Below are 15,997 nucleotides of genomic sequence, written 5' to 3'. Positions count from 1 at the left end.
CGCTTGTGAACCTGCTCAGTTGGAGAACATCAATCATTGAAAGCGTACGTCGCTTCTCGTCTCACCTCCAACGCTATTTCCACTCATGTATTTGCCCAAACGACCAGATGAAAAATCTTCGGGTTGCGATGTTGTTTCCACAGACGCCATTGCTGAAGTCAATCAGCAGACGACCGAGTTCTACTTCCTCCCCATCCCATCTCGCCTTCGTTACGACCCGGAGAACCCCTTCAGGTTTAGCTACAAAATGCTTGTTTCGTACGCGATCGTAGGCTTCATAAGTAAGTGAACCAAATGTCAACGCAAGGTTTCCGTTAAAGCCATGTCCTAGTTACAGCCAATCTCTACTACTGTCAACCTCTGCTGAGCAAGTTGTTCAGCATGTATCCAATCTACGTAGCCTCACATGATTTTAGTTCAAATGTCTAAGTCATTCCAAGTGTCATATGAGGGTGTTTCAAGGTCAGTCATTGTATCTTCAGCTATTTCAGTGCCGACACTAACGACTTGACTAAAGGATTCCGACATTCGTACAAGCTGGGTGCAGCCATTCTATCTCGCCTAATTTCTCACAAATTCGCTAATCGCGTGCGCAGGCATGCTTCAGGCCTCCTTTTAATCTGTCCCTTGGGTGACCTCGTTCACCGACGCCAACTCATCCTCGCCCTGCTTCTCATGACCACTTTCTTGACCCTCGGCCTCGCGGTGACCTCCAACCTGCATCTTTTCGAAGCCCTTTCATTCCTATCTGCGGCGACTTCCCTGACCCCACAAATTCTTGTCCCACTGGCTGCGGATCTTGCACCTCCGGCGCAGAGCGGATTCGCATTCTCAATCGTCCTGACAGGAATAATGCTTGGCGTTCTTTTGGGACGCGTGATGGCTGGTCTCATTGCTCAATTCCTGGCCTGGCGCGTAGTTTACTATACCTCCTTCGGCCTCCAATGTCTTATTCTTGTCTGCATCTATCTTTTTTTCCCGGATTACCCACCACACCGAGCGAACAACGAGTTGGCATACTGGGAGGTCTTTTGGACAATGGGAAAATATATTGTAACTGAGCCCCTCGTCATGCAAATTGTTATCATTAACCTTGGGGCGGCCGCCTGTTTCGCGAATTATTGGGTCACGCTCACCTTTCTTCTTGGGGGTGCACCATACTTCTATTCCACGCAAGTACAGATTTCCTCTACCTCTGGATCGGCTATTGATTTTTTTTTTTCAGGCTTGTTATAGGACTTTTCGGACTCCTTGGCATGGCTGGGGTAATGGCTGGACCTATTTGCGGCCGCATTGTTGATAAAATGGGACCTTGGCACGCGCTTCTGGCCGCTACATTCATGCTGCTGCTTTTCCAAGCAGTGCACACTGGGGCCGCCGGAATTCATATTTCAGCTGTGATTATTTCGTGCTTCGGGTCAGATTTATTCCAGCAGATACAAAACGTTGCGCTTCCAAATTTGATTTTTAGGTGAGCGTTCAGGACTCTTCGAACTAACTTTCCCCCGTTAAAATATCATTTATAGCGTCTCATCTTCCGCCGCCTCACGACTAAACGCTATTTATATGATCTCGGTGGGTAGTATCTTACCCAATATCTCTAAATTTGAAGTGACTTGCCTCGTAGTACTATGTTGGTCAGATGATCGGAACTTCGGTTGGCACGAAGGTATTTGTCCGGTATGGCTGGCGTGCATCTGCGGCGCTTGGAATGGCGTGGTACGCAATGCAAATCGTCGTGATCCTAATAAGAGGACCAAATTGCCGACGATACATTTGGTTTGGCTATGAGGGGGGAACACGGTTTAGAGGGAGGCAGCAGACCGTGGATTTCGCTGGGGACCATTCAACTATTGCCTCTGAGTCGGAGGAGACTCAATGCTGAACCCGCCACGCCGATTGTGCAAGCCTTGAAAATTTAATCACAATTCCAGTTCGACACTAATTAATTCCTCCGAGCTCAATTCGAAGTTTTCAAAGTAGGCATTCATCAGGTGTCCACGTCCTCGAGGTTGAAAAAAATTGAGCTTTGCACTTGTTATTTTGCAACCGCAAGCATCAACGTTACCCTTCCCTTGCTCAGCAGTTGGCCCTACTTTGGACCTACTGTCAAGCTTCATATGTGTACGCATTCGGACCGACTCCCTCTGATGTCGGCTCATGTCGGCTGTGAGTTTGGCACGTACCAGGTGTCACCGAGTCACTTATTGTCAATCAACCGGAACCCTTCAGCCACTCTTCAGCCACGTTCAAAAAAAGTTCCAAAGTTTGGCACTCACAAGACTTGCCGATATACGGCTACCCTCTAATGAATTCCGGTCATCAGACATCGGCAAACAATTCTCTCTGTGTTCTAGAAAGAAAAGTGAAACTTATCTATGAAATCGATGGGAGCCCCAGCGTTTGAGCCGACAACCCGATTTCAGAGGTACTCTTGAGCTTGGTAGCTGCTGTCGCACCCTCTAACCAATCCCACTAATGGCGTCTTCTCAGCTAGTCTCTTCTTTGCAAGAAACCGATGAGAAGTCTCGTGCCTCTGACATCGCCGATCCTCGACCGACGAAAGAATTCTACATCCTCCCAATCCCAACGCGCCTGCGTTACAATCCAGAACTTCCGTTCAAGTTTACCTATGGGATAGCAGTCGCTTATGCTGTTGTGGGTACCCTTAGTGGGTACAAAAGCACCTTGTGCAACGTTTTAGACGCTCATCAGCTTCTCACTGTCAGTCACAGCAAATTTGTATTATTGCCAACCATTGCTCAGTAAGTAGCCGATTCCTGGATAATCACAATATGTTATCTGATTATGCTTGTAGTCGAAATGTCGAAATCTTTCCATGTATCATATGATGGTGTCGCAAGGTCAGTTCTCCTTCTGCGGCAGTACAATGCTAGTATTCCTGAAGAAAAGCTTCCAGAATTCCAACTTTTTTACAAGCCGGGTGCGTCTCCTCTTCACCATCATAACTTCCCTTCATTTAATTCGCTCGGCAGTTACGCAGTAGGCATTCTCCTAATTTGCCCGCTCGGGGACCTCCTTCATAGACGGCAATTGACCTTACTCCTCGTCCTGGCATCCACGCTCCTGACATTCGGGCTCACACAAGCGTTGAATCTCGTGCTCTTCGAATCGTTCACCTTTCTCGCAGGATTAACAAATGTCTCTTCACAAATTCTTATTCCCCTCGTCGCGGAAATAGCGCCACCTTCTCAACGATCATTTGCTTATTCCATCGTACTCACTGGAATGCTCCTCGGAATCCTTCTAGCACGCATCGTTGCAGGGATCGTTGGCCAATTCGTTGCATGGCGCATGGTTTATTATACAATGTTTGGGCTCCAATGCCTTGTCGTCCTGTTCTTGTACTTCTTCCTTCCAGATTATCCACCTAAACCGGAAAACAAAGGGTTGACATACGGGAGGATATTTTGGACGATGGCGAAGTACGCGGTAACGGAGCCCGTCGTTATTCAGGTCATCGTAATCACTATCGGGACGAGCGCGGCTTTCTCCAGCTATTGGGTGACTATGACTTTCCTGCTCGGGGGAAAGCCTTATTATTATTCTACGTGAGTAAAACCTTACACCTTACTCATGTGCATCCCCTGATTTTTTTTTTCCCTTTTGGATAAGACTGGGGATAGGCCTGTTCGGGATCGTGGGTTTAGCTGGGGTGATAGCGGGACCGCTGAGTGGAAGAATCGTGGACCGCATCATGCCCTGGTATGCGATCCTGATCTCCACCTTCCTTATGCTTCTCTTTCAAGCGGTCCACACCGCTGCTGGCGGTATTCATATATCTGCCGTGATAATATCGAGTTTTGGATTGGACTTCCTGAAGCAAATTCAAAACGTTGGGTTGCTGATGTCGATGTTCAGGTATGCATGTCTCATACCCTGTCAACGCTAAAATATGTTTTGAAGATCTTATTCCGGTCCAGCGTATCTCTCTCTGCGGGGTCTCGTTTAAACGCGCTTTTTGTACTCTCGGTATGTTTTCGTTTTACTATAAATTCTATCCTCACAACTAACACATTTTTTCCCTCCATTAGTTTTACGTCGGTCAAATCATGGGAACCTCTGTGGGTACAATGGTATTCGTTCGATACGGTTGGCGCGCCTCCTCAGCGCTTGGAATGGGCTGGTACGCGATGCAAATACTCGTGCTTTTAGCGAGAGGTCCGCATTGCAAAAGGTATACCTGGGTCGGGTATGAAGGAGGTGCAAGTTTATGGAGAATGAGTTGAGTCAAGAGACTGTGAATGAGAACAAGTCTTCCTGAGGCATACTTACAGGGACTGGGAAGAATAGCACTTGATTGTATTTGCCCCCAATAAAGACAAACACTGGACAAACAACTTGCAAAGAACCGAGGCACCAGTGGATTTGACACACTCCGGAATTCTCCGGTCTTCTCCCTCGTTTAGCGTTGGCGGGAACTATATGGCAGAATTTCAATTTCCGACGGCTCAAATCATCGATCGGAAGTCCGCACTATGATGCATGAAGGTCGGATTTCTCTCTGTATATGCCACACTCTCGTAAATGATTGCGACTTATCATCATATTCGTGGCCCATTGTTACATTTTGTCTTCTGTCGCCACATTTATTATACACCAGAATTATCTACTTATGTCGTTATGGTCCTCCTCGCAAGATTTGAAGTCTTTTAATTGGTGCGTTTTTAGTCTGTCTACTCTCTTCGAAGTCTTCTTCAGAGTCTTGTACTGAAATTATTCTTGCTTAGTTCAAGTTCAGTCGCTCTCCCTCCTTCAACGCGCTGTCTGCGAAACCCAGAGCACCCTTTCAAATACCGACTCGAGGACCTCTGCATCTCGGTCTCCGCTGTTGACGTGGGGCCACTTCGCCCGTGTTTCTCTCGCTGTCCACCTCCTCGCCGCCTGGGGGAAAACACTCTGCCTCTGCCGTGCCTACGGCTTTGCCGCCATTATCACCTGCATTTGTTTCGAGTGCCTTTTCTTCGCAATTCTGGCCATCCCTCTCTCTTGTTTGGCAGGCATCCCCTCGAGCTTCCTCCGCGCTTTCTGTCTCGTAATATATGTGAGTGGATCTTCTTTGGATCCTTTTTCAACTTTTCTCACCTTCCACTCCGTTTTGAAGACGTCGCACACGCCTTTGTCATTCGTCCCTTTGGCCTCCCCGACTTCTTTCAGGTCTGCGTGCACCTTCCTCCTCCGTATCTGGTCTGTTGCGCCTTACTGGCGTCATCTCAGCACCCCCCAGTCTTCTGGTGAGAGGACCAGTCTGCAATCTGCCAGTTCACTTGCGAAATTTGCTGGACTGTGTCCTGCTCGCCTCGCCTGACGCTTTGGTTTAGCCGAGTGCCAGCGAGCGAGTCGCTGCCGACTTCCCAGCAAGCTCTGACAGGCTTTCGCGAATACATCGATCAGATATCAAGCACAACTATTTTACTTTTGTTGTTGGAAATGGTACGCAGATGTTTTTTCATCCTTCGAGCTGCTTGATGACTAACCTACCCACTTTGCAGTAATCTCGCGGCGGCTGTGGCTATCGCACGCAAGGGGCCGCGGTGCCAGCTTTATGTTCTGGGCCCGCCTTGTACACGTTTTGTAGTATACGTGCAGAGGAACAGGTAGAGAACAAACTTTTTTACTACCAACTTGGAACAGTAAGGTCAATATGTGGCACAGATTTAAATTGACTTATGCTACATTGAATGTGGACTCCATCAATTCAAATATTTTCCAACCACCTAAAAAATCGTCAAGCGGCGGCTCTCCAATAAGTCCATATGCCCTTTGGGCAGCGACTTCAAACTCATCGTTAACCCAACGCATCGACTCCTTGCGTGAAACGGGAATTTGGTTACGAAGCGCGTCAATTACAACTCGGTCGACGACGATTCCGCATTGTTGGGCCGGGAGATCTGGGACTGTGAAAGCGTGCCTTGGCGTCGATCCTGACATGTTTGGTTTCTCATGCTGCGCCCGAATCTTGTGATTATTCCAATATTCAACAAAATTGTCGAGTTGTTTCTGCAGAATTTTGGGCCATAACCAGTAGAACAGTTTTCTGGTATACTGATTCAATTTTTATAAGAACGAGACGAGAATAGAGAACATACGGATGGAGGGGATTATTAGGCTTATAAATTCCGCATTGGAATCCACTGCGAATAGTTGTTGAAATCAAATCAGCAAGCGTCAATTCTTCGTGATCAAGAGAAACAGGGGAGTAAGATTTCCGGTTGTCTCTGGAGGTGACAGAGGCAAACGGATGAGTAACTACGATACAAGCTCTCCTATATATACTGTAGAGTATGAAATAAATGGGAATACAGATGAAATGTCCGGAAAAACAATAAATGTACCTTAATCCGGGTATCGGGCGCATTGCACATGCTCGCACAGCTCCCGGAATTCCAACACACTCCCTCGAGCAAAGCAATGCACCAAAGAGCAATGAGAACACTCCCTGAAACGAAGTGGTCTCCAAAAATGCGAAATATAAAACAATAAAAATAAAATGGGAGAGCACTCCCTCAAACCAAGATATCTCCTGATCTCCAAGTTGAACGTCCAGTCAATGGTCCATGCGTCAAAAGGCTCCGACAAGTGAATGAAGGCGATAGGAACGACGACCAGCAAGGGGGGAAGCAAATAAAAAACAAATCCGGGATCGGTGAACATAGGCGGCTGCAGAAATCGGCTCCAGCAATCAAAATGGGCAGCGGTCAGCGTCGTCGACAAGGGTAATCGTGTGCACACGGCGCGGTGTTTGAGCATCCACATCTGAAATAAAAACTCCTCGGAAATCCTCCAAATCCTCTCTAACTCCTCTAAATCCTTCAAAATGTGCCTCCAAACCTGAGGACTTCAAACAGGCGGCAATTCTCAACGGCGGCCTTCCTTCCTTATCCTGTACTGATCTTCAACAACGGCAAAGCGGTGCGCCAAACTCGATGGCGGCTTTTCTTCTTCGTCCTGTGCTGATCTTCGACAGCGGTGAAACGGTGCACCAATCTCAACGGCGGCTTTTCTTCGTCGTGGCAGCTGATCATCGACAGCGCCAAATACTAGTAGTGCACCGATCTCGACGGCGGCTTCCTTCTGCAAGTTTAGGGGCGTTGCGGCCCTCTTCTGCAGGTTTCATGTCTGTGCAGACATCTTCTGCCTCGGAAACGCACGCGAGGACTTTCTTCGGCCTCCAGCGCCAAGCGCGAGGACTTCAACGGTGCGCTCCGAGCAAGCGGCTTTTCTTCGGCGCTTCGAAATCAGCGCGTGACTGTCAGAGAGTGACGACGAGTAACATCAAGCGCCGAGTCTTCAGCTGCGGCGAACTGAGAGGTCGAGGGAACGGGTTACGACGGCGGCGAGGGAACGAAACCAGAAAGCGACGCGACGGGGGTGTATGTGAGACTGACCCACCCCGAGAGGACAGGTATCCGTTTGTGTTGAAATCAAATCAGCAAGCGTCAATTCTTCGTGATCAAGAGAAACAGGGGAGTAAGATTTCCGGTTGTCTCTGGAGGTGACAGAGGCAAACGGATGAGTAACTACGATACAAGCTCTCCTATATATACTGTAGAGTATGAAATAAATGGGAATACAGATGAAATGTCCGGAAAAACAATAAATGTACCTTAATCCGGGTATCGGGCGCATTGCACATGCTCGCACAGCTCCCGGAATTCCAACAATAGTATCCTTGATGTTTTGGCCGAATGTTTGCCGAAACCAATGCCACAGTCCCTCGATTGGCGTGTTGTGTACACTTCTCATTTGTAATACTGGTGGGAATTCATTTTCGTCAAGGTCTGGGGCATACGTTACAGAGGATATACCAACAGCATCACACTCCCCGAAAGGAGAAGAGGAAGATCTACAACCGATCTACGACACTGTGTCGTAGATGAGGCTCAGCTGCGACACACTCCACACACTGACTTTACAGCGTGACGATGGGCCATGCGTCACCCATCACATGTCACACTTTCCTCCTTTCCTCATCACCCCCACCATCGTCGACCATCCCCTCGCGTCACCCCACATCCAGCACACCCTATCTCAGTAGGCACGACAATGGCGCATAGCGTGTAGGGAAAGGGATGCACCCAGGTGAGTACCCCTGCCAGCTTATCCAGCTAATCGACTACCACATCACCAGGTCAGTGAGCGCCACCCAGGACCGTGAACGCCATGAAAACGGCCTTGATACATCGCCAAACGCCGTGAGTATCCAACACCTGTCCGTCGACGGACAACAGACGCGAACACGAATGCAAACGGACGCCAAAAACTGCGAAAACCATCCCGAACACCAAAACGATCAAAACGTCGGCCAAGACACCCGCGAATGTGGGCAGCCCACCCCACCTCTAAAATTGCCCCTCCCCTTGTCGTTGTCGAGGGATGTGGGTGTACAGAAAACCTCGAAGCAAGAACACAGAGCCAACGCGAAGACCGCTCGCAGCTCCACCATCGACCCACGATACGGGAACATCGACGGCTAGACACACCCACAAACCAGCCCACCACAAACGACAGGGGAATTATAGATGGCGAGGATCGGGTGGGAACTCAGTAGCATATGCGCGTTCACCGTGGAAGTAGGGGTCTCCAACCACTCTCGAGGAGTGGCTACGTCCTCCATCATCACCGCTCTCATAATGTACATACTAGTGTCCTTTCCTGTATCATAGCTTGCTCTATATAAATTTTACACTGCTCATTCCTTGAATACAGAAAGCGTTCGAGAACTTAGTAAATACTCCTATACATCATAGGACTTGATTCTTTCTGACTTAGAATAAAATTTGAACCAGAAGGTCCACATCTAGGTGTCTCACATGTATACTTGTTGACACATTACACATGAATTAGCGACACATTACACATGAGTTAGCGACACATTACACATGAGTTAGCGACGCACTACACTTGAATATGTCGTTTATTTACGCAATGTGTCGCTTACTGATGCAATGTGTCGCTGTCCCGATTTGGGGAGTGTGACGATGTTGGTACGCCCTGTACGTTACACTAACAATATATTTCAGATGGGGAACATTCAGGGTCCTATTTCAGCGAAGTTTTGTTCACCGTAATCCCGTTTGATTAACGTATAACACTCCAGTCTCGCTACCTTTATCCGTAACGAGGGTGATGGGAACGGCTGTAGGGTTGTGTAATTAGAACCCCAAAAACATAACTGTAACATCAGGAGGCACTGACTTGGGTCAGTAGTTACAAATACTCTTGGTATCCTGGGTAGCTGGGTACACAAGTCCCCTAGTGCATAGTTACTGTAGTCATCCTACCAATCTCAGTAGCACCAGTAGTTTCCTGAATTCGGTACATAGCTCTACATTGTATGTGTTGCTCTGTGTCTACCGAAGCTACCAGGTGAACCAGGGCTATGTAACAAAGTCTAATCATACGTTGTTGGCGTTGTTTCCGATCTACAAAGGCTACTGGTTCAGGATACTCAATAAAAAGCTGGCCATTTTTTTGAACCAAAATGGCAGTAATAATCAGAAAGCATCGTTATATGAGACAGGATATATACACATTCAAGCTACTAGCCTAATCATGAGCAGAAGGAAGGGTGTACCACATCTACTACCTGGTGACAAGGAGAGCAAGGGGTGGGGTAGGGGGAGGGTGAGTACTGGTGTGAGAGAGATAAGGAAAGTAAGCACTGCCTGGAGATGGGGAGAGAAAGTGGGAATGGAATGAGGTGGTGTGAGTACAACGAACGCCGATAAGAGATGAGGAAAGCTGATCAAAGAAGAGGAAAGTACACACTGCCTCGAGATGAGGCGAGAAAGGGGGAAGGAGGGGGGGAGTACAACAAACTCCAACAAGAGACAATGCCTGGAGATGAGGAGAGGAAGGGAAAGGTTAATATGGCAAAGACAGATGAGGGAGGATGAAAGTACACACAGAGATGCTACACATGCTTGAGGGTAGGTGGTCACCAGTCAGCACTGCCTGGACGAGAAGGCAAAGGGGGTTTGAGTACAGCAGACATGGACAAAGACAGATGAAAGCATGCACAAATTCAAAACAAGGAGAGAAAGGGGGGTGAGTGTGAGTATGGCCAATACACGCACTGACTAGAGATGAGCAAACAAAGAGGATTGTGAGTGTGGAGAATGTGGACGAAGAAGGAAAGGATGAACTGACTTGAGATGAAGAGGACTTGGATGGAAAGACTTACGAGTTGGCGATGTGGTGGGGGCAAGGAAGGAAGAACGTGTAGAGAAATTCAAAAATCAACGTTGTCACATGGTGTCGGAGTTTGAACGGACTTCAACGAATTGTCGAAGTTGTTCAACACCAGCACGTCAACCACTTCCTCACCAGCATCCTCTCATCGCCTGGGCCTCGCTGTCAGCAGCCCCACTGGCAGATGCATTGCCTTGGTGGTCGTCACATGTAGTGTTTGAAAGTCCGGTTCGGTCCGGTTTTTTGATGCCCAGGGGCGTTAACCGTAACCGTAACCGGTCTGCCTTTTCCCCAGAAGTCAAAAGACCAGACCGGACCGCAAAAAGACCGCAGACCGCGGTTTTTTGCGGTCTATAGACCGGTTTCGGTCTGCATCGGTTTTAACTGGTTTATGACCGGTCTTTAGGCCAATATTTTAAAATTATGAATCGGTAAATTTATTAACATCTCTAATAGCTTCAAAACGAGCCCAAGAACGTTAAATTCCATTAGGAATTGGTGCTTCTATAAAATAAGTCTGGTACATCTATTATTCCCAAAAGTAATTTACATTTTAATTCATATCTCTCTCGTTTTTTTACCAAATCGTACGTTCTTGGGTGCGTTTTAAAGGGTATTTAAGGGGCTACAAAAGACCGGTCCAAACCGGTCAAGACCGGTTCACGTTAACCGGTCTTTTTGCGGTCTTTACATTTCAAAAATAAAAGACCGTAACCGCAGGTCCGGTCTTTTGCGGTCTTGGTCCGGTCTGGTTACGGTCTTTTTCCAGTCACGAGACCGGACTTCCAAACACTAGTCACATGGCCAACCTCTCTTCATGCTGACAGATTTACCTGCAACACAGTCAGCGCATTGCTCATCTCACAGCCGACCAACATACAACCTCTCCTCCGATTCTCCTCCATTTTCCTCCTCCGACACACCCAAAACAATCACTGTAACTGCTCACTCTCCCTGCTCATCCTTTCACTAGTGTTTGAAAGTCCGGTTCGGTCCGGTTTTTTGATGCCCAGGGGCGTTAACCGTAACCGTAACCGGTCTGCCTTTTCCCCAGAAGTCAAAAGACCAGACCGGACCGCAAAAAGACCGCAGACCGCGGTTTTTTGTGGTCTATAGACCGGTTTCGGTCTGCATCGGTTTTAACCGGTTTATGACCGGTCTTTAGGCCAATATTTTAAATTTGTGAATCGGTAAATTTATTAACATCTCTATTAGCTTCAAAACGAGTCCAAGAACGTCAAATTCCGTTAGGAATTGGTGTTTCTATAAAATAAGTCTGATACATCTATTATTCCCAAAAGTAATTTACATTTTAATTCATATCTCTCTCGTTTTTTTACCAAATCGTACGTTCTTGGGTGCGTTTTAAAGGGTATTTAAGGGGTTACAAAATACCGGTCCAAACCGGTCAAGACCGGTTCACATTAACCGGTTTTTTTGCGGTCTTTACATCTCAAAAATAAAAGACCGTAACCGCAGGTCCGGTCTTTTGCGGTCTTGGTCCGGTCTGGTTATGGTCTTTTTCCGGTCACGAGACCGGACTTCCAAACACTACCTTTCACCTTTTCCCCTCTCAACCCAACCCATCCCGAGCCTACTGTTCTTCGTCTTCCTCACCTTCCAATCACCTCCTGCACACCCACTCCCTCGTTCCTCTCTTTCGCACTATTCAACCACTAATGACCTTCTTTCAGCACTATCACAGATGGTTTCTTTCATTACGGACGTTCTCGGATGTATAGCATACACCTAGCACTGGTAACCTATTTACTTCATTCTTTGTCATGCACCTTTATTCGGAAATTTCAGTTTCCTTCTCTCAACTACTACTGATTGTTTGGTTGAGTTGTCTAATCTACCGAAGCTACAGGTCTTTGGTGAAAGGATATTGGGGCTACTGACAGTTGCCGGACAGATACTGGGGAAATGTACACTCAAAGGCCAACTACCTAGACACATTGTGGCTACTGCGTGCTATGGAGAAGAACCAAAATGTACCAGTGCAACAGATTTTAGTGAGAAACTACGTATAAATTTACTGTTTCCTGATGAAGGCGAGAAACGACTCACTGAGAATGTTTTCAACACAATCAAGGTGGATGTGCCCAACTGTAGTAGCGAGTCGATTGTTTGGGACAACAACGAGGTGAAGAACATATGAGGACCATTGGTCCTTGATCCCATAGATACCCAAGCCTACACCACCCATATCGAGGCCTTGAGCATTCAATTTATCGTGACCATTGGCGTGGTGCTGGTGATTAGGTCCGAGTGCTGAAAGGGTAGATCGATGAATTATTGACACCAGGAAAGCGACGAAGAAGGCCCTCGGGTGCATAATTAGCCAGCACATTTCGAATGAAGTCCCTAAATCCATTGAACACTTCAATTCTGTACGATTATAAGAATCAAAAGGATGTTACCGTGGAAGAGGCATCCCTTGATTGCTAAGAAGGGTGCCAATGGTCCCGACCCCACGTCCTTGTGAAGGATCGTTTGCGACGTTTTCCAGAACTGCTTGTGTAGCAATATCAGCGGGGGGCAGCCGCCGAACACTTGGTACATTGAATTTTTGCGACAACTTGTACAACGTTGGAGCTCTATGAAAATATTAGTATAGTAGAAAAGTGCAGATGTGGGAAAACATACTTGATTACAAGGTTATGTTCAGCTTCTAGCCTTGCGAGACGTTGTGCGGTTGTGAGTTTTTCTTTTGCATATTGAAATAAGGATGCCTTGAGTGTCTCGTCATCAGGATCTTGAGATTTGTCAGTATCGAGGAAGAACAAGTCAAGGGAGTGAGCAGATTGAAGAACGAACAATTCTTGACGCCATGGCCGTTGATTCCTGTTGGGTTGTTGTTGCTCATTTGAGGCAACTTTGGGGTGGTGCACTTCAAAATCCTGCAGCGAAAGCTTTTATAGACAAGCCCTCAAGGGAAAAAATAAATTCTTTATTCAATGAACATCGCACAGATGAAGATGGCTACCCAAGAAGAGCGAGAAAAATGAGGGTGATGATGCAGGGATGTTGGCTGCATCACATTGGAGACACAAAAGAAACAAGAAACACCTCATTCCCGACACCTCATTCAGGAGTCTCTTCTTCCTCGGAGCTCCGGATTTCCTTTTCCAACAGCGGGACAAGTTTTAGGCCCCAGCAAATGGGATTGCATACGTGTTGACTGGTGAATGTGTTGATGCCTTCTGGCCCATGGTCTCCAATTCCAGAGTCTCTTTAGGTTGCAATTGTATTAGTTAGAGTTTGAGGCTGAGTATGGAGTGGTGTACGTACAACTGGAGGGAGTGAGACATTGGATCGAAAAGGATAAGCGTGTTGACACCTTGAATCGTCATCGGGGAACCTACAAATTTTATTGGATAACCGGATGTTAGTCTTGTATGTGCGGATATGAAGCTGTGAGATGACCTTGGATGTCCGCAAGAACTAGCTCTTTTCTGCTGTATTCATATAGAAAGTGGGCGAACACGGACAGTGTCTGTCCAAGTTTGTCTTGGCGATTTGGATGAACCAGTGTTCCGCTGTACTTCCGAACAGCCTTGGTGCGACAATGCTCTACAAGCCAGACAGCAGAGTCATCTTCAAAAGAAGGAAGTGATGAAGCTGGAGAGGGTGTGCCAATTTCGCGAACAAGAAAACATTCAGAAACAATGATACCTGAATCAGAACGGGTGAGTTGTCGAAAAGGACAATGAAATGATAGCCTACCTGATGAGAATTCTACACTGTGTTCCTTGGCAAGAGCTTTAAATTTATGAAGGAACCACCCAACCATTTTCAAACGAATCAGCTCATTCTCTAGATTAGCTGTATTCTCCTCCGCCATCACTTCTCTACCAGAACCAACGTCAAAGAATCTCTTTGCTACATATAGGTCAGAACCAATCGACAACTGAGAAATTCATCAGTATTACAAAAGCAAAAAAGTATATCAATAAAGGATACCTTGTACACATTTTTGGTGGCACCATGCGCAAAAATTTCCTTCCCAAGGATGCCGCCGCATGCCGCCAGATTGTCCGGCCACACTATCTTGACCTCACCAGTCTCTGCATTACACGTCGTAACAGCTTTCTTAAGCTGAACAACAGATGCATCGATGGCCACATAGGTGTGATTTGTTCGAACAAATGTTGATTCGAGCGCACCACCTAAATAAATGATGAGGAGTACACATCGATGATAGAGGTAAGACAAACCTGCATCACAAGTCGAAGGGCGCTTGTAAAGTGGTACATCGTTAGCCTCCATAGTAGTTGCACTTCTCTTTCGAACGGAAGTGCCAATGCTTGTAGATGGCAATCCGAGAGTGCTGTGATTGAGTCTGGCACATCATCGAATCATGAACTAAGAATGTGAGATTGATACAATCAAGTTTATTGATTACAAAAAAACATACCTTAGGCTGGTCAATGTATAACTCGAGAGCCATGAATAGTGGCGGTTGTGCGCCGGCTGCTTTTTTGGTGCCAGAAGTGGGAGCGGCGTAAAACTGTGCCATTTCACCTGTAAGATATGTTTTATATACCTCCCCTACAGTTTTATTTTCATCCCCCGGATGAAATAGCTTGTTCCCTGTCCAACGAAACTCAACCTCCTCACTAAAACAGATGAGAATGTTAGATCATTGAGAAAATGTGTTGAACGTATGGAATGAGCTCCATCCCTTTGTCATTTGCCCAGCCTACATTTAGGGTGGCTAAATATTCATCGAGAACCTCTGCCTGATTGAAATGGGTGTTTAAGAATACACACAAGAAATAAGACCTACCTGACAGGTACACATCTTGAGACCATGGTTTTCCCCACTGACCGAAGGTGGGATCTGTATTCTTCTGGTCTTTCAACGATGCGCTCTTGATGCGACACTGAGCCGTGATGAACACCTTGTTCTCTGTCATTGCAGCCATGCTATTCTTAGCGGCCGTCAATCCAGCCGTTGTATGGAGCTGCTGAGCTACGGGTTGCTTCCTCAAGTGAGCATCCATTGCATGAGATCGGGCAGCATGCGATACCTCGACGGTGTTCTGAATGAGAGTCTGAGTATCTAGCCAACAAAACAATTTATTACAACGATCGTGAAGAGATGCGTTGACTTACGTGGTGGGTCGACAACAGAAAGGTTAGGCGCCATTCCACTAACACAACGTCCACACTTGGAGGTGTCGAGATGTTTCCAAGCGATTCCACAAGATTCGCACTGTTTGAAGCCCTAATTAAAAATACAAAAGTCATAATTAATGTGTGGCTCTGATGCAACATATGTCAGATTAAAACATACCTTCCACTGGTCGTACTTGGGTGATCCTTACATGAGGCTCGCGAGCTTGGTGCACTTCGCACAAAGGCCAGGCGATGATTTGTTCGGAAAAGAACGACCACAGCCGTCACCAGTGTCTGTGCCACAGAAATCCATTGAGCAAGAATCACGGTTTGGGTAGAGTCTGATGTATCGTTGGGAGTCAGGAAAGCGACAAGACTGCAAATTTGCCAGTTTCAACACACTCCTTTTATACCAGTCATGGGCTGGTGTTCTCCCAGATGCATGGGCTGGCGAGAGTGATCTATTCAACATGTTCGGTCTGGGCGCTGGTTGCCCAGACCATTGATGTTCCAACATTCTATCCATTGAGGCCTCGATATTCAAGACACCGTGGAGGATCAAGTAAAGAACACTTAATAAAAAAAATGAGCAAGAACTTCCACCTGTTAAGTGTGTCATGCATGTGCATTCAAGGATGTCTGTATTCAAGATAGGTGC

General features: G+C 46.9%; 8 protein-coding genes across 8 annotated transcripts; 5 read left to right on the top strand and 3 right to left on the bottom strand.

Annotated features, from left to right (window-relative positions):
- Window positions 1-85: 85 nt before the first annotated feature.
- Window positions 86-1,885, top strand: LACBIDRAFT_186194 (MFS DHA1 transporter; the record flags this gene model as incomplete). Its single annotated transcript, XM_001887591.1, has 8 exons — window positions 86-281; window positions 332-367; window positions 417-462; window positions 518-541; window positions 597-1,172; window positions 1,226-1,471; window positions 1,527-1,575; window positions 1,628-1,885. 8 exons carry the CDS (start codon window positions 86-88, stop codon window positions 1,883-1,885), a joined length of 1,431 nt encoding a protein of 476 aa, XP_001887626.1.
- Window positions 1,886-2,478: 593 nt separating this feature from the next.
- On the top strand, window positions 2,479-4,250 carry LACBIDRAFT_310516 (MFS DHA1 transporter; the record flags this gene model as incomplete). The annotated part of the gene is made up of 8 exons (XM_001887590.1): window positions 2,479-2,671; window positions 2,730-2,765; window positions 2,819-2,864; window positions 2,921-2,944; window positions 2,997-3,572; window positions 3,637-3,882; window positions 3,945-3,993; window positions 4,056-4,250. The coding sequence occupies 8 exons, from the start codon at window positions 2,479-2,481 to the stop codon at window positions 4,248-4,250; spliced, it is 1,365 nt and encodes a 454-aa protein (XP_001887625.1).
- A 362-nt stretch (window positions 4,251-4,612) lies between these two features.
- Window positions 4,613-5,740, top strand: LACBIDRAFT_310515 (uncharacterized protein). Its single transcript, XM_001887589.1, has 4 exons — window positions 4,613-4,691; window positions 4,752-5,065; window positions 5,126-5,454; window positions 5,514-5,740. The coding sequence occupies exons 1-3, from the start codon at window positions 4,637-4,639 to the stop codon at window positions 5,327-5,329; spliced, it is 573 nt and encodes a 190-aa protein (XP_001887624.1). The 5' UTR covers window positions 4,613-4,636; the 3' UTR covers window positions 5,330-5,454; window positions 5,514-5,740.
- A 617-nt stretch (window positions 5,741-6,357) lies between these two features.
- Window positions 6,358-6,777, bottom strand: LACBIDRAFT_310513 (uncharacterized protein; the record flags this gene model as incomplete). Its single annotated transcript, XM_001887522.1, has 1 exon — window positions 6,358-6,777. One exon carries the CDS (start codon window positions 6,775-6,777, stop codon window positions 6,358-6,360), a length of 420 nt encoding a protein of 139 aa, XP_001887557.1.
- A 1,316-nt stretch (window positions 6,778-8,093) lies between these two features.
- On the top strand, window positions 8,094-8,498 carry LACBIDRAFT_333004 (uncharacterized protein; the record flags this gene model as incomplete). The annotated part of the gene is made up of 2 exons (XM_001887588.1): window positions 8,094-8,103; window positions 8,158-8,498. 2 exons carry the CDS (start codon window positions 8,094-8,096, stop codon window positions 8,496-8,498), a joined length of 351 nt encoding a protein of 116 aa, XP_001887623.1.
- Window positions 8,499-10,275: 1,777 nt separating this feature from the next.
- On the top strand, window positions 10,276-10,572 carry LACBIDRAFT_310511 (uncharacterized protein; the record flags this gene model as incomplete). The annotated part of the gene is made up of 1 exon (XM_001887587.1): window positions 10,276-10,572. The coding sequence occupies one exon, from the start codon at window positions 10,276-10,278 to the stop codon at window positions 10,570-10,572; it is 297 nt and encodes a 98-aa protein (XP_001887622.1).
- Window positions 10,573-12,160: 1,588 nt separating this feature from the next.
- Window positions 12,161-13,084, bottom strand: LACBIDRAFT_333003 (uncharacterized protein; the record flags this gene model as incomplete). The annotated part of the gene is made up of 6 exons (XM_001887521.1): window positions 12,161-12,238; window positions 12,286-12,411; window positions 12,567-12,606; window positions 12,639-12,815; window positions 12,865-12,973; window positions 13,036-13,084. 6 exons carry the CDS (start codon window positions 13,082-13,084, stop codon window positions 12,161-12,163), a joined length of 579 nt encoding a protein of 192 aa, XP_001887556.1.
- A 522-nt stretch (window positions 13,085-13,606) lies between these two features.
- Window positions 13,607-15,652, bottom strand: LACBIDRAFT_333002 (uncharacterized protein; the record flags this gene model as incomplete). Its single annotated transcript, XM_001887520.1, has 8 exons — window positions 13,607-13,791; window positions 13,945-14,128; window positions 14,182-14,387; window positions 14,436-14,502; window positions 14,636-14,742; window positions 15,008-15,263; window positions 15,337-15,448; window positions 15,549-15,652. The coding sequence occupies 8 exons, from the start codon at window positions 15,650-15,652 to the stop codon at window positions 13,607-13,609; spliced, it is 1,221 nt and encodes a 406-aa protein (XP_001887555.1).
- Between the last annotated feature and the right edge of the window lie 345 nt (window positions 15,653-15,997).

Source organism: Laccaria bicolor, genomic scaffold (genome assembly GCF_000143565.1).
Source record: "Laccaria bicolor S238N-H82 LACBIscaffold_46 genomic scaffold, whole genome shotgun sequence".
NCBI lineage: Eukaryota > Fungi > Basidiomycota > Agaricomycetes > Agaricales > Hydnangiaceae > Laccaria > Laccaria bicolor.
The sequence above is the reverse complement of the archived record's forward strand: the minus strand, read 5'-3'. Positions and strand labels throughout refer to the sequence as shown.

Coding starts and splice junctions, on each gene's coding strand:
- LACBIDRAFT_310515 (XM_001887589.1), top strand. CDS start 4,637: ATGTCGTTATGGTCCTCCTCGCAAGATTTGAAGTCTTTTAATTGGTGC. Junction 4,692..4,751: donor TTTTAATTGGTGCGTTTTTA/GTCTGTCTACTC, acceptor ATTCTTGCTTAG/TTCAAGTTCAGTCGCTCTCC. Junction 5,066..5,125: donor CTTTCTGTCTCGTAATATAT/GTGAGTGGATCT, acceptor TCCGTTTTGAAG/ACGTCGCACACGCCTTTGTC.